Consider the following 13,922-nt stretch of genomic DNA (forward strand, 5'->3'; position numbering starts at 1 on the left):
GCCTCGTGGTTTTTATTCAGTTACAATTTTCATTGGCACAAAGATGACTGAGTAACACCTATAGTAATGACAAAGTCAGGGCCGTTAGTGAGAGTGGGAACAGGATCAGAATCGGGATCGGGGGTCGGTGCGAGCGGGGTCGGGGGTCGGCGCGAGCGGGGTCGGGGGTCGGGGCTACAAGAAGACGAGACATTAATTTTATCCACTTTAGGGAATGAATGATAAATGTACATTGATGGGATTTGAACCAAACACCTTCTTGCAGTTGCTCAGCCTTTAGGAGTACTTTGATTGGACGATAATCATTGTGGGAATTCCTCAGGACCTCTTCACAACTGAAACCACCCGACAACCAAGAGGAGGAGAAGGAGCCACAGCAGAGTCACTGAGGTCAAAAACATCAAGAGCAACAGCAAAGCAGTTGCCAACTGCGCCACACACACATCTGCACACAGGAATGCTCACACAGTTTCATAATCACAAGCATGTGTTTTATATATATGTACATATATACTCATCCAGATAAACATGGAGAGACAAGCATATACACACACGCACATACCACATGCACACCACATACATATGCACCACACACATATCAGACATGCACACAGCTACATGCACACACGTGCCACAGATCCACAAGCACACGTGTGTGAGGACACACAGGCTACGTTTTTGTAAGTCCGTTGAGGCTTCACTTTACACAGATTGCCTTGGCGAATGCTGCCAGGACCTTTAAAGATAAAAATCAGTGCTCAAACAGTCATTATTATTACGGACTGCCTCAATTCCTAGAAAAAAAACCCCACAGGAACAGTTTCTCCGTCCGCTCCTTTCTTTCTCGCTGCAGCTTTCCTCCGTTTCTCTGAGGGCTGGGACCCAGGGGTATCGTCCAACGTCTCGGATTTAAAAAAAAAAAAATCCCAGGAAGCTCAGACAGGACGCTGAAAGCCGCCTCTCGCTCAGTAAAGGTAATGCTATTTTAAATAGACCACCAAAGGGCAGCACTCACGTCCAATTTGTTCCCAACTTCCACATAGGCGCAGGCTGGGTGAAAGGCCCCGGTGCCACAAGCATAGAGGTGGGTCCTGTTGAAGGGATGCAGCACTTTCACGAAGTTGGCGCATTCTGCCTGCAACAGGAAGAAGAAGAGAACAGACATCAGACGCTTGCCGACGCTCCTCACCCCAGTCAGCCCCATCGTTACCCATTCGCACCCTGGAATATTCGATCGACTGTCTCCGTGATTACGTCGCGTCGCTTGGCCCAAGTTAGAAGCCCTTTCGTGAGGCTGACAAGACCATCCCGACAAGCAACAGAGGCCTGAACTGCACTGAATTACCAAACGTAGAGGTCACGAAAGTAAGATCGTCACTAATAAATCCAATAGGGAATTCAGGAGAAACTTCTTTACCCAGAGAGTGGTTAGAATGAGGAACTCGCTACCACAAGGAGTAGTTGAGGCGGATAGCGCAGATGCATTTAAGGGGAAGCGAGATAAACACATGAGGGTGAAAGGAATAGAAGGATATGCTGATAGGGTTAGATGAAGAGGGGTGGGAGGAGGCTCGTGTGGAGCATAAACACCAACACAGACCAGTTGGGCCGAATGGCCTGTTTCGGTACTGTAAATTCTATGCAATTCTATAAATTTGCTTCTCAACAGAAAATGCTGGCACTATACAAATCTATGAATCTATTTTGCCCCACTATTTGACATAGCACAGGGAAGAGAGGGTGTCAGAATCTTCCATTCATGCACTGCTAACTATGACCATCATCTTACTTAGTACTTGGATGGAGATGGGATTACTTGCACCTACAAGGCACAAGTCAGGAGTGTGCTGGAATACTGTCCACTTGCCTGGATGAGTGCAGCTCCAACAACATTCAAGAAGCTCGACACCATCCAGGACAAAGCAGTCCATTTGATTGGCAGCCCATCCACCAACCTAAACATCCACTCCCTTCACCACCAGCACATGTGGCTGCAGTGTGTTCTATCCACAGGATGCATTGCAGCCAAGGCTTCTTCGACAGCACCTCCCAAACCCACAACCTCCACCACCTAGAAGGGCAAGGGCAGCAGGTGCATGGGAACACCACCACCTCCAAGTTCCCATCCAAGTCACACACCATCCCACATGGAAATATTTCGCCGTTCCTTCCTCGTCACTGGGTCAAAATCCTGGAACTCCCTACCTAAACACTGTGGGAGAACCTTCGCCACACGGACTGCAGCAGATCAAGAAGGCGGCTCACCACCACCTTCTCAAGGGCAATTAGGGATGGGCAACAAATGCTGGCCTTGCCAACGACGCCCACGTGCCAAGAATGAATTAATTGAAAGAAAAGTAAATCCAGAACTTTTGCTTCTATGCTTAGCACAAAGCCATGACCAAGGATGTTCAAACAAGCTTTAAGTGCCCTGATTTTGTAGTTAATTTATTTAGTGGAGTTTCTTCTCCCTTGATGCACACATAGGAATGGCCACACAGGAACAACAATACATATACAGGGTCGTTCTCACCTTGATCTAATTCAATGAGAAACGGTTGAATTAATGATCACGGCCACTGTTTTCCAGTTCTCATGGAAAAAATGGGAGGAATCTTGGAACTCGATCTCCAAAACACATAAAAAAATCCAGGAATTCCATGCGATAAAAATTGAATTTGACTTAGTCAACCAGAAGATCCGTTGATAATCAGTATTACACAGTTTCAAAGTGTTACAGAAGTCAGTGAGTTAATGAGGATATAAATGCAAGTACACTGTCAGGATTAAAATTCAGGCCCACAGGCTAAAGTCTGGCTCCATGAGCAACCACTTCACCATTTACGATGTGTGTAGAAATTATATTCTTGTGAATTTTGTGCTCATTAAGGTGAAAGATGTTAGTGTTGAGGAGTGAATAGAAAGAAAGAATTTGCATTTTTATATAGCCCCTTTCACGACTTCAGGACGTCCCAAAGCAATGAAGTACTTTTACAGCCAATGGAGTACTTTTCAAGTGTAGTCACTGTTGTAATGTAGGCAACGAGTGGATTGGCACCAAGTACTCCCAGGTCAGGTATAACAGTCAGGTGCCGAATGAAACCCTGAACTTGTGCCTCACCCAGACTGCCCCCTATTGTACCATCGTGACTTCTCCATTTCCCAGAAACAATCATTACAGGAACGAATTAAAGAACGCAAGAAAAATCCAGGGATGAGCAAAGGCCTTGGAGCCTGTAGAGTTTGTCCCTCTAGCACCCCAACTCACCCAGTCCAAAAATCCAGTGACACCTTGAGCTTCTGCTAACATGAAGAGGACATCAGAAAAAACTTAACGGCAGATCTGTTCTTTGATCTGAGTGACACAGGCAGTTTGGTGCCAGTTAATATCAAACTGGGGGCCATTCCTTGTCCAACCAGGAACTTAAATTGAGAGTGGTTAAACTCTACTCACATAGGACCCATGCAGACATGTTATGACCATGAGAGGTCATTGACCTGAAACGTTGGCCATAATATCTACGGGGAGGCGGGGAGGGTGTGGGGGAGGCCAAAAACGACCGAAGAACCAGACAAGGCCGGGGACGCGGAGGTCCTGCCAAACCTAACGTTCTTGTAGCTCCACCTCCCTCCCAGCGGCCGGCCAAATTGACAGCCTGGCTGGCGGCCAAGAGAGAACACCAGTGGCAGGAGGCCAGGGACGGTCCCCAACAATCGGGGGGGGCAAGAGAGGTCGAAGATCAGGGCTAGGAGCGGGGAGAGGCCGTGATGTGGGGGGGGGGGGGGGGGGAGAGAGGTTGGCAATCGGGAGGGGGGAGGCCGAAGGCTTCCTCGAGTGGCACTCTTGCTCGTCCTGGCCCACAAGGAGTGCTGAGAAAAGGCATTAATCCTATGCAGCCGGCAGCTCCCTGCCTCCATTTCACGACCGAGTTTCCCAACTCCCACTGAAGGCTCCCGTCAGAGAAACACTGAGAGCCAAGCGTACAGTCAGAAAATAAACCTCTGAAGTTCATGGCCCGCGAGGGACACGTGATTTATAACAGCGTAAATCTTTCTTAAATAGATGCATCCCCTATATGATACATGTTCAAAAAGAGCCCATATTGGAAGCGCATGAAGTAAAACAGTTTCCTAAAGCTTTCCTCATGATTGGAGATCTTTGATAGTTTGCACCTAGACCGCGAGGCTGTTTGAGTGAAATAAAAAAAAGGATGGTCGGCATATTTCTGGAAGCTGCACAAAGACCTGTTGCTACTGCAGGTCTTTGTAGATGCAAGAGCTCCTTCAGGCAGGACTAACCAACGAGACCTAATGCCTGGCTTCACCTCATACCAAGAAATGCGAGCCAGTACGTGTCCATGCCCCTATCCCTATTCTTCACGCGCCTGGAACTGTGTTTCTTTGAATCTCGAAAACAAAATTACAAATATGCCATCGGTTGCCGCTCTGTTAAACCTGTCACTGTTTAACTGCACCACGGCGTTGTGGGTATGGGCTGTGAATGACATGAAGCCGAGGCAAGAATTGTTCAGTAGGGGAGCAGCGGCTTTTAGAAGATGCTGCACGTGCTAGCTAACAATTGAAGTTCATAATCGGCACGCTGTTGACCTGGAAGTCTCGCCCGCCATCAGCGCATGTTGGAAATTTGAGTGCGCACTAGTGGGTGGTTTTCCAATCGTTTATATTAAGACTCGGATAATTGGGCACGGCGAGAGGCCGAATTTCCAGTGCGCAGGCCTCCTGCCAGCAGTGCGACATTGGGAGTTTATTCCTCTGATCTCTGCCAAGACCACAACAAAGGAGATGTAGAGGGGCCTGATCAAGCCCTCCCCTGCGAGGGAGAGACAGAATACCGCAGCACAAACCACCTCAGGCTGCACTTTGAGCCATCTTTTGGATGAGACGTTAAACCGAGGCCCCGTCAGCTCTCTGGGGTGAACGTTAAAGATCCCTTGGCACTATTTCGAACAGGAGCAGGGGAGTTCTCCCCTGGTGTCCTGGGCCAATATTTATCCCTTAACCAACATCACTAAAAACAGATGATCTGGTCATTATCACACTGCGGTTTGTGGGAGCTTGCTGTGCGCAAGTTGAGTTTCCTACATTACAACAGTGACTACACTTCAAAAAGTACCTCAATGGGCTGTAAAGATCCCATAGAACTGTCTGAAGAAGAGCAGGAAGGTTCTCCCGGTGTCCTAGCCAACATTCCTCCCTCAACCAACTCCACCAATTAACTAGTCACCCATCTCATTGCCCCAGCCTTAGACGAGCTCCCATTACTACATCAGAGCTACATTTTTTTTTCCATTCCCATGCGACAATGCAGAGATACTTTTTTTTCTACAAGAACACGATTATTTGTGCATTCCTAGCTGCTGAGTTCAAGGAATTCCTGCCCAGTTAATCCGGAGCTCCAGAGTCACGATGGAAAATTTCAAAATGTTTCCTGCTTATGATGATGGACACCCAACAGCACTCATGGGTTATTGGGTCACTCACCAGAGGGACAGAATCCGCGCACCATCAGTGCTTCTCAAGTATCTGCTGCTCCACCCTTTGCACTTCAGATGGATCAAATTTTATGGCAGACTATTTTATGATGGAGAACATGTTTGCACATTGCAAGCTGTTAGAGTAATTCAATCTCCATGTACAGTACCTGCTGTCGCTAATAATTCATCTCAGAGCCTTTAGCTTCTTTTTCTAATAGTCCTCTCTTGACCCTAGGGTAACAGACCAGGCCTCAGATTTCATTGTGAGGTTATCGTTTAAAGACACCGTTCCTTTAGCACTCTCCGATTCTATCTCTCCTCTCTGACTGGGACAGAATCTGTCTTCAAAAATATTAAAAGCTTGGGTCGCTATAAGGGATGGGAGAGGCCATGGCCATGAAATTCTGCGTCTTCATGTGACATTCCCTTGTCTGCTATTTTAACTGAAGTGTTAACCTGTCAACTTTACATTTTGAGATCTGTGTGATTGAACAGAGGAATATTCAAGGCAGCTCAGGGCCACGTCATGGGCTCTTTTCCCTAGAAAAGAGAAGGCCGAGGGGTGACCTGATAGAGGTCTTTAAAATTATGAAGGGGTGCGAGAGGGTAGATGTAGAGAAGATGTTACCACTTATGGTGGGAGACCAAAACCAGGAGGCCATAAAAATAAGATAGTCGCCAGTAAATCCATTAAGGAATTCAAGTGAAACTTCTTTACCCAGAAAGTGGTGAGAATGTGGAACTTGCTACCACATGGAGTGGTTGAGGTGAATATCACAGATGCTAGATAAGGGGAAGCTAGATACGTACATGAGTGAGAAAGGAATAGAAGGATATCTTAATAGGGTGAGATGAAGTAGGGTGGGAGGAGGCTCGTGTGGAGCATAAACACTGGCATGGACCAGTTGGGCTGAATCGCCTATTTTCTGTGCTGTAAATTCTATGTAATTCTATGTAGATAACGTACTCAGCAAGATTGGACGGGTACGAGTTTCCAGCCTTTTTGCTGGACCACCTCAATTTGGTCTTGGATAAACACCAGTGACTGGACTTCAAAAATACCTCATGGGCTGAGATCTTCTTGCTTAGGCACATCCTCGGGGTGCACGCATGCAATTTGTTCCTGTCTTCAAAAACAATTGGGGAAGATGAGATCTGCTCTCGTCCGTTGTAGAATTTAGGGGAAATTAGAAGGAGTGGGCTTGTGCCAGACCTGTGCACACCCTCTGGGATTGGGTTGAGAAGCCGGAGGGACCAGCAGTGAGTCAGCCTGCCTGATCTTTCTATGCTGGAAAAATTGCAGTGAACTTAGCTTGAACACCCTTGTGGTTTTAATTTTTCCTTATTTCATTTGACTTATAAAAAAATATATTTTTGAGTCCTGACAACACAACTGTTGCTGAGACAACCTCTCAAGTGGGGCCCACACCCCTTCCTGGAGTAAAACGTTCCCTTTATTCAATTGTTCCCTTAAGTCAACCTTATATAATGTGATAGGAAAGAATTAGGGGTTGAGCGCATACTGCCATTAAATGGTGGGTAATGTAATACGACATCTATAAATTAAACAGAGTCCCACTCAGCACAATAGTGCCTGAGATTATGACACTCGTAAAAATGTTCTATATAACTCATCAGATTTCACCCTGCTCTGCGGGCAGTTCTCAACTTCATGCACTTTCGCTTCCAGTCACTGAACAGCCATGATCACTAAGTTATATTTATCATCGTTGGATTGCCATGTAGAGCCAAGATAAGTTGTCCCCCAGCTCCTGCTGAGCAGGTATTTTCCCATTCCTTTCCGACGTGAAGCAGGAATTCTTTCAAAACACTCGTCTGTATATCAGCAAAGCCGTGAACAAGGTGAAGCACGCATTGGTAACATCCTGGTAACTAAGCGTCCGCTGTGGTTCAGTTGGTCGCACTCTCGCCTCTGAGTCAGCTGGTCATGGGTTCAAGTCCCACTCAAGAGACTTGAGCACATAATCTAGACTGACACTCCCAGTGCAGTATTGACGGAGTGCTGCACTGTTGGAGGTGCCGCCTTTTGGATAAGAAGTTAAAGCAAGACCTCCCCCCAACCCCGGTCTACCCTCTCAGGTAAAAGATCCCATGGCCACTATTTTGAAGAAAAGCAGGGGAGTTCTCCCCTGTGTCCTGGCCAATATTTATCCCACAACCAACATCCTGAAAAACTGATTAACCGGTCACTATCTCATTGCTCTCGACAGCCAGTGACATACATTAAAGATTTGGGTGCACAATCTCTTAACCAGTATGGCCAATCAACGCCCCCCCATCCCACCCCCACTGATATATTCTGCTCAAAGCTGGTGGAACCTTATGGTGAAGAAATATATCGAAAACTCCTTCATTTTCATGGGTGGGAAAATATATTCAAATGGAAAAATCACTGATACCTGGGAGTGATTAGAGTCCGGCCAAGAGGTCCCGATGGCCTAAGGTCTCATGGAATCCCACAAGTTGGCAGGACGATGATTGTTCGACTGGAGCTTCGAACAAGCTGAGGCTGCCAACTCTTGGCGTCAGGTGCAAACCTTGGCCTCCCTCCAGGAGGAGGGGAGGTTTCCTCGGGGGGGTGGGGGGGGGGGGGGGGGAGGGGGGGACTCCGTGTAACAATATCTTTTTTTTAATAAAGAATGTATTTAACAATCTTGCTGCCCAGCGGTGCACGCAGGAAATCGCACCTACGTCCTTCATCGTGACTCCTGAACCCGACTGCAATCTCACATCATTTGCAACGTTAACCAAAACACGACGGATGTGAGAGGGAGTGACGCTCAGTTTCCACGGCCAATCAGAGCCATTTTAACATTCATCCTACCTCCAATCCACATTTCTCGACACTCTGCTAATCGGGAATTGGGCCAACTTCCTCTGGAATTCAATGCAGTCATCATTTACCATCCTACATAGCGGTCTGTTCCATTACTCAACATCTCTGAACAAAAATAAGTTGCTGCTTTAGTTACATTTAGTTCTATGGTTTCTAACCCTGTCCCCTGGTTCTCCCTGTCCTGACCATGGGACCCATCTACAACAAAATTTCTCATGTAACTGGTACCAAGTATGGGGGCATAAATCCCCACCCTCCTCCTCCATTTTCTAACTCTGTGCCTACCAACTCGGTGTCAGCCATGGCTCAGTGGGTAGCACTCTCGCCTCTGAGTCAGGTGGTTGTGGGTTTGGAGTCCCACTCCAGAGACTTGAGCTCAAAATCGAGGTTGACGTTCCAGTGCAGTACTGAGGGAGTGCTGCACCGTTGGAGGTGCCAGCTTTTGGATGAGGTGTTTATACCGAGGCCTTGCCTGCCCTCTCAGGTGGACGTAAAAGATCCCACAGCGAAGAAGAGCAGGGGGGTTCTCCCCGGTGTCCTGGCCAATATTTACCTCTCAACCAGCATCACCAAAACAGATTATCTGGTCATTATCTCATTGCTGTTGGTGGGACCTAGCTATGCATTAATTGGCTGCCATATTTCACCACATTACAACAGTGACTACACCTCAAAAGTACTTCATTGGCTGTAAAGCACTTTGGGATGTCCTGAGGTCGTGGAAGGCGCTATATAAATGCAAGTTCTTTCTTTCTTTGATGCTCACCCGGCAATAGCCAAATTTTTTCTACCTCCGAATTATCTTCCCCCTTCAGCTAAACATAATAGAAAGATCAATTTAGACATGTACGAAACTCTATACTGTAATCAAACTGGGTAAAAAATGGTTACCTGGGGCTAATTGGCAGCGTAATGTAGCCATCATCTGCTAGTGGAAAGCACTGTGCAATTAACCCAGCTGAAAGTGAGCTTGACCTGTCAGTGGATTTAACAAACTCATCTTCCGATACATTCAAAATATGCCCCTATGCTGCTGACATCTGGTAGCCTGGGTTATCATGGATTAATAAGCAGTAGCTTTAAAACGTCGCAATTAACTGATGTTACATCTTCTCAATCTGTTCTCCTCTTGGCATTTAAGTGCGTCAAGCCAGAGGCGGCCTCACAGAGCAGCAATGCTGCTGAGCTCTCACATACAGTCACACCGTCACACCGTGAGGTCCCACACAGGCCGAGGGCCACACTTCAGCGAGCGGGAAGTAAGTGAGAAGACTTGTTCCCGCTGTAAATTTACTGTTGTAAATTTTACAGGTCTGTGGAACATTCGAGGGGGAAGAAAACCTGATACAATTGCAAGTCACGTCAGAATGGGATCGCAACATGTGGAGAGTTACTGGCCTTATCAGATCTCGAGTGTCGTTTTTATGGCCGACATTTCCTAAAGGACATTGTGTCTTTTAATCGGGCACAAATCACGTTAATGTGAGCAAAATAAAAACGTTCCCAGGGCAGTGGCCATCTGGTCCCTCCGATCGTACGGGGTAATTAACCCACATAGTCGCGTTGACTCAGCGAGCAAAACAATCATATCAATCAGACCGAGGAGGAACCTGTCATAATGAATGCAGGGGAGAGCGACTGGGAGCAGGTTCTGGAAACATACAGGGCTAAGGCGGTCAGCCATCTTTCTTCCCATTTCTGGCAATCTTCCAGCCAATTAAAAGCTGGACAGAGTTAATGCAGCAGATAAGTTGCTATGGATAACATGCTGAGCCAATCAAGTTATTGACTGAGCAGCAACACTTTACATGGCTTTTTGCCAATGTGAAATTCACCGCATACTCTGTTAAATGGGTTTTTGGAAAAGTTTCTTCTTCAGAATTTTACGCTCATTTGCATGTTGGTACATCTGTTGCACATTTAGCCTGTGCTGCAGTTACAGGGGCTTTCACACAATGAGCTGATTATATTCTGGCACACTAGTGTCACCCGCTTTAGGATTGGGGTGTGTTGTTGCTGGTGGCCAAAGATGGGCAAGAATGCACAGGGGTGGCACTACCTCCTCTGGGGTATAACTGGGTCGGGCGGATATTCTTGTGGAGTCTAAATAAGGAGGCACAGGTTCAAACTAGTCAAAAGGAAATTCAGCACCGATGTTATGACTGAACCCTCGTCCTTCCATTTCTCACCTCTAGACTCCATTTCTCCAAAACCTCCTTGCTGGTCTGCCAAGCGTCACTCTCCATAAACTCCCAACTACTCTTAACTCAGCTGCCTGCATCTCATCCCGCTCTAAGTCGCACTTGTCCATCACTCCTGTCCTTGTTGACCAACTTTGTCTCCCTCTCCTCCAACGCATTAAATTTAAAACCTTCGTCTCTCACCTTCGAATCCCCCCATGGTCTCTCCCCTCCCTATCTCTGTAATCTCCTCCAGCCCTACAACCTTTCGAGATCTCTGCGTTCCTCCATTTCTGGCCTCTTGCGCATCCCCGATGCCCCTCCGTTGGCGGCAGTGCCTTCAGCTGCCCTAAGTTCTGGAATTCCCTCCCTAAACCTCTCTGCCTCCTTTAAGATGCTCCTTAAAATCTACCTCTCACCTGTATTAAGATCTCCTTAAGTGGCTCGGCGTCAAATTTTGTCTGATAATCGCTCCTGTGAAGCGCCTTGGGACGTCTTACTACATTAAAGGCGCTATATAAATGCAAATTTTTGTTGTTATTGTACAACCACAATTTGTAATCACTGAGAGCCTTTCTATTACCTTGGCAATTTGTTTCTCTTAAGACGCTAATCTCACCGTCCTTCTGTTTTTTATGGGTGGAGAACATTTGGAAATGTGTAGCTTCAACTCTCGACCTGCCTTTAATTCTATGGAGCCTCTAAGAGCTTAATTTGCTGACTGGCATGTTGTAACAAAGCAGTCAAATGACACTTAACCGCAATAACTGAATATTATGGCATCAATCACCTCACAACGAAACCACAATTGATAAAAAAAATCTGATGAGACATTTGATCCAAAACGTTTTGTCGAGATAAAAAAAGTCTCGTCATGTAGCTGCGAGCCGAATTTAGAAAGATCAACAAACGCTCTCCGCAAAAACCTCTTCATCGTGTCAAAGGCTAGAATTTCATAGATGGAGAGCAACAAGCTGACTCCGAAACCTGCAAGTTTACAAACCTCATTGCTTCTGACACACTGAATGGTTTTGTTTTCAAAATCGTTTCCTTTAAATTTTCCTGGAATACACCACACATAAAGGAGCCACTGACTTTATGGTGTGGAAGTTTCTAGAAAGAATCCATACAAATGAAGAGCAAAGAATGGAACAGCAAACAGAGGTGCCTCTCACTGCAAAAAGTCAACCAGCTCTTCAGTTAACACCTATCTCCACGCAACCCCCCCCACAACTGCACCAACTCCCCAACCATGAAAGAACACGATCTGCAATGTTTACGGTGGATTATTTTCAACGGTGAATATGTGTTAAAAGCTTGAAATGAATACTAAACTGTTGGATATCCTGGCCTTTGCTCTCCGAAGACAGGAAAGCTAAAGACTTCAAAGAAGGGAGGTGAAATGCCGTATCAGTGAGGATGAATTCCTGTCACTTACAATCTACCCCTAAGTGCTCTGTTGCGTTCCTTGGATATACCTGGCCCTCCAGACTACACTTTGATGTCAAGTATGTGGGAGGAGCGGAGAGAGGAACAAGAACGTAAGTGATTTTTGAAAAGACCATTTGGTTCAACAAGTCCGTAATTCTTTCACTGATCTTAGATGCTGAGAGGTTGTTCCCCCTGGCTGGAGAGTTTAGAACTAGGGGACATAGTCTCAGAATAAGGGGTCGACCATTTAGGACTGAGATGAGGAGGAATTTCTTCACTCAAAGGGTTGTGAATCTTTGGAATTCTCTACCCCAAAAGGCTCTGGATGCTGAGTCATTGAGTACATTCAAGGCTGAGATCGATAGATTTTTGGACTCTCAGGGATATGGGGATCGGGTGGGAAAGTGGAGTTGAGGTCAAAGATTAGCCATGATCTTATTGAATGGCGCAGCAGGCTCGAGGGGCCGTACGGCCTACTCCTGCTCCTATTTCTTATGTTCTTATCTCAATCCCACCTTCTCGCCAAATCCCTCCATCCCTTCGTTCTTCAAGAATGCTTCTGACTGACTCTGGAATCTATTTGCAACGTTGCATTCCGTACCCTTCCCCCCTCAGTCAGTAAAGTGCAGCAAATGTAAAGTGGGGGGGAAAAAAGCAGATACAAAATGTGAGCGGTGGGTGGCACAGGGGACACAGAATATTGGAGCTCCAACATGTTGTGCCATTGCATCGATAAGGTCCACCGCGGCCTACACGCTGAGCTTCTGATCTCAACGGTGTCGACATGGCGAGGTAGCAAGCAGAAGCCAGAAAGAGTCCCTCACAAGCAAAAAAAAGCAAATTGGAAGGAACATCACAGCACGTTCTTGAGCAAACTCTGAGCAACCAGCTATAATGCAACTGGGGCTACCGTGGAGACCATCTCGGGTTCAGTGACACCGGGTCCTCCCGGAAGCTGTCCGAGCATCTTCCTTTTGCGAGAGGTGGTTCACTCTGCCCTTTATCTACTTACAGCACAACACAGGGATGGAACAATAATATCCCCACGTTCTCTGACCCAGATATTCGCACATGTGCTTCTTCAGTCTCTCCAAAAGGTGGATCACATGAACACTTGTTGAGACGAGGCCAGATTCCAATTATTAAGCCGTTTTAAATCTCTACTACCAGCTGTAATCAAAACTCATGTTTTCCACTCAAGTCCCCTTTGTTTTTCATAACAACGAAAATAATGAACTCGCCACAGTATTTCACATTGGTGGGCTGTCTCACTTGTATTTGCAGAATTAGCTTGCTTTCTGTGCACCTACTGGCTAGAAGAAGCTGTATTCTGGCCTTAAGCCCAGGGCAGAATCTCCTCTCCCTACAGTGTTCTGTCTTTTCTTCTCTCGGCCTGTCTTCGGTATCAGCTTTCAGTCAGACTGACTCCCCTCTCCCACCCGAGAGTGGAATCCACCAGCCTAACTTGGCGATGGCCCCGACTGAATTCAAATGAACAGAGCTGTCACAGCAGTGTGAGAGATCATTAGCACGTTAAGCTATCTCTCACTGTTGCAGCATGTTGGTTCAGGCGCACTGTCTGAATTAACTAACCAGGTTTTCTGTCCTGTGAATTTAATGCCGTACTCCCCCTCACCTCGCCCGCCACCCCGGCCCAATGAGAGCAAAGTGTACTTCAACAGTAGCATTTTCAACATATACTAAACCAAGGTCCTCTCAGTCAAAATATCCCTGATGTGGAGATGCCGGTGATGGACTGGGGTTGACAATTGTAAACAATTTTACAACACCAAGTTATAGTCCAGCAATTTTATTTTAAATTCACAAGCTTTCGGAGGCTTCCCCCTTCCACATCGTTCACCTGAGGAAGGGGGAAGCCTCCGAAAGCTTGTGAATTTAAAATAAAATTGCTGGACTATAACTTGGTGTTGTAAAATTGTTCAAAATATCCCAACACAT

The 13,922-nt window shown here is 46.5% G+C and overlaps 1 protein-coding gene across 4 annotated transcripts in view; it reads right to left on the bottom strand.

Annotated features, from left to right (window-relative positions):
• The window catches only part of sema3b (sema domain, immunoglobulin domain (Ig), short basic domain, secreted, (semaphorin) 3B), a 294,532-nt gene that overhangs the window by 41,889 nt on the left and 238,721 nt on the right, over positions 1-13,922 (bottom strand). For all 4 annotated transcript variants that reach the window (XM_067998440.1, XM_067998438.1, XM_067998441.1 and 1 more), the window contains one exon: positions 1,016-1,135. In XM_067998440.1, the coding sequence (XP_067854541.1) occupies positions 1,016-1,135 (120 nt within the window). The remainder of the gene's footprint in view (positions 1-1,015; positions 1,136-13,922) is intronic.

The sequence above is a fragment of the Heptranchias perlo genome, chromosome 17 (genome assembly GCF_035084215.1).
Source record: "Heptranchias perlo isolate sHepPer1 chromosome 17, sHepPer1.hap1, whole genome shotgun sequence".
NCBI lineage: Eukaryota > Metazoa > Chordata > Chondrichthyes > Hexanchiformes > Hexanchidae > Heptranchias > Heptranchias perlo.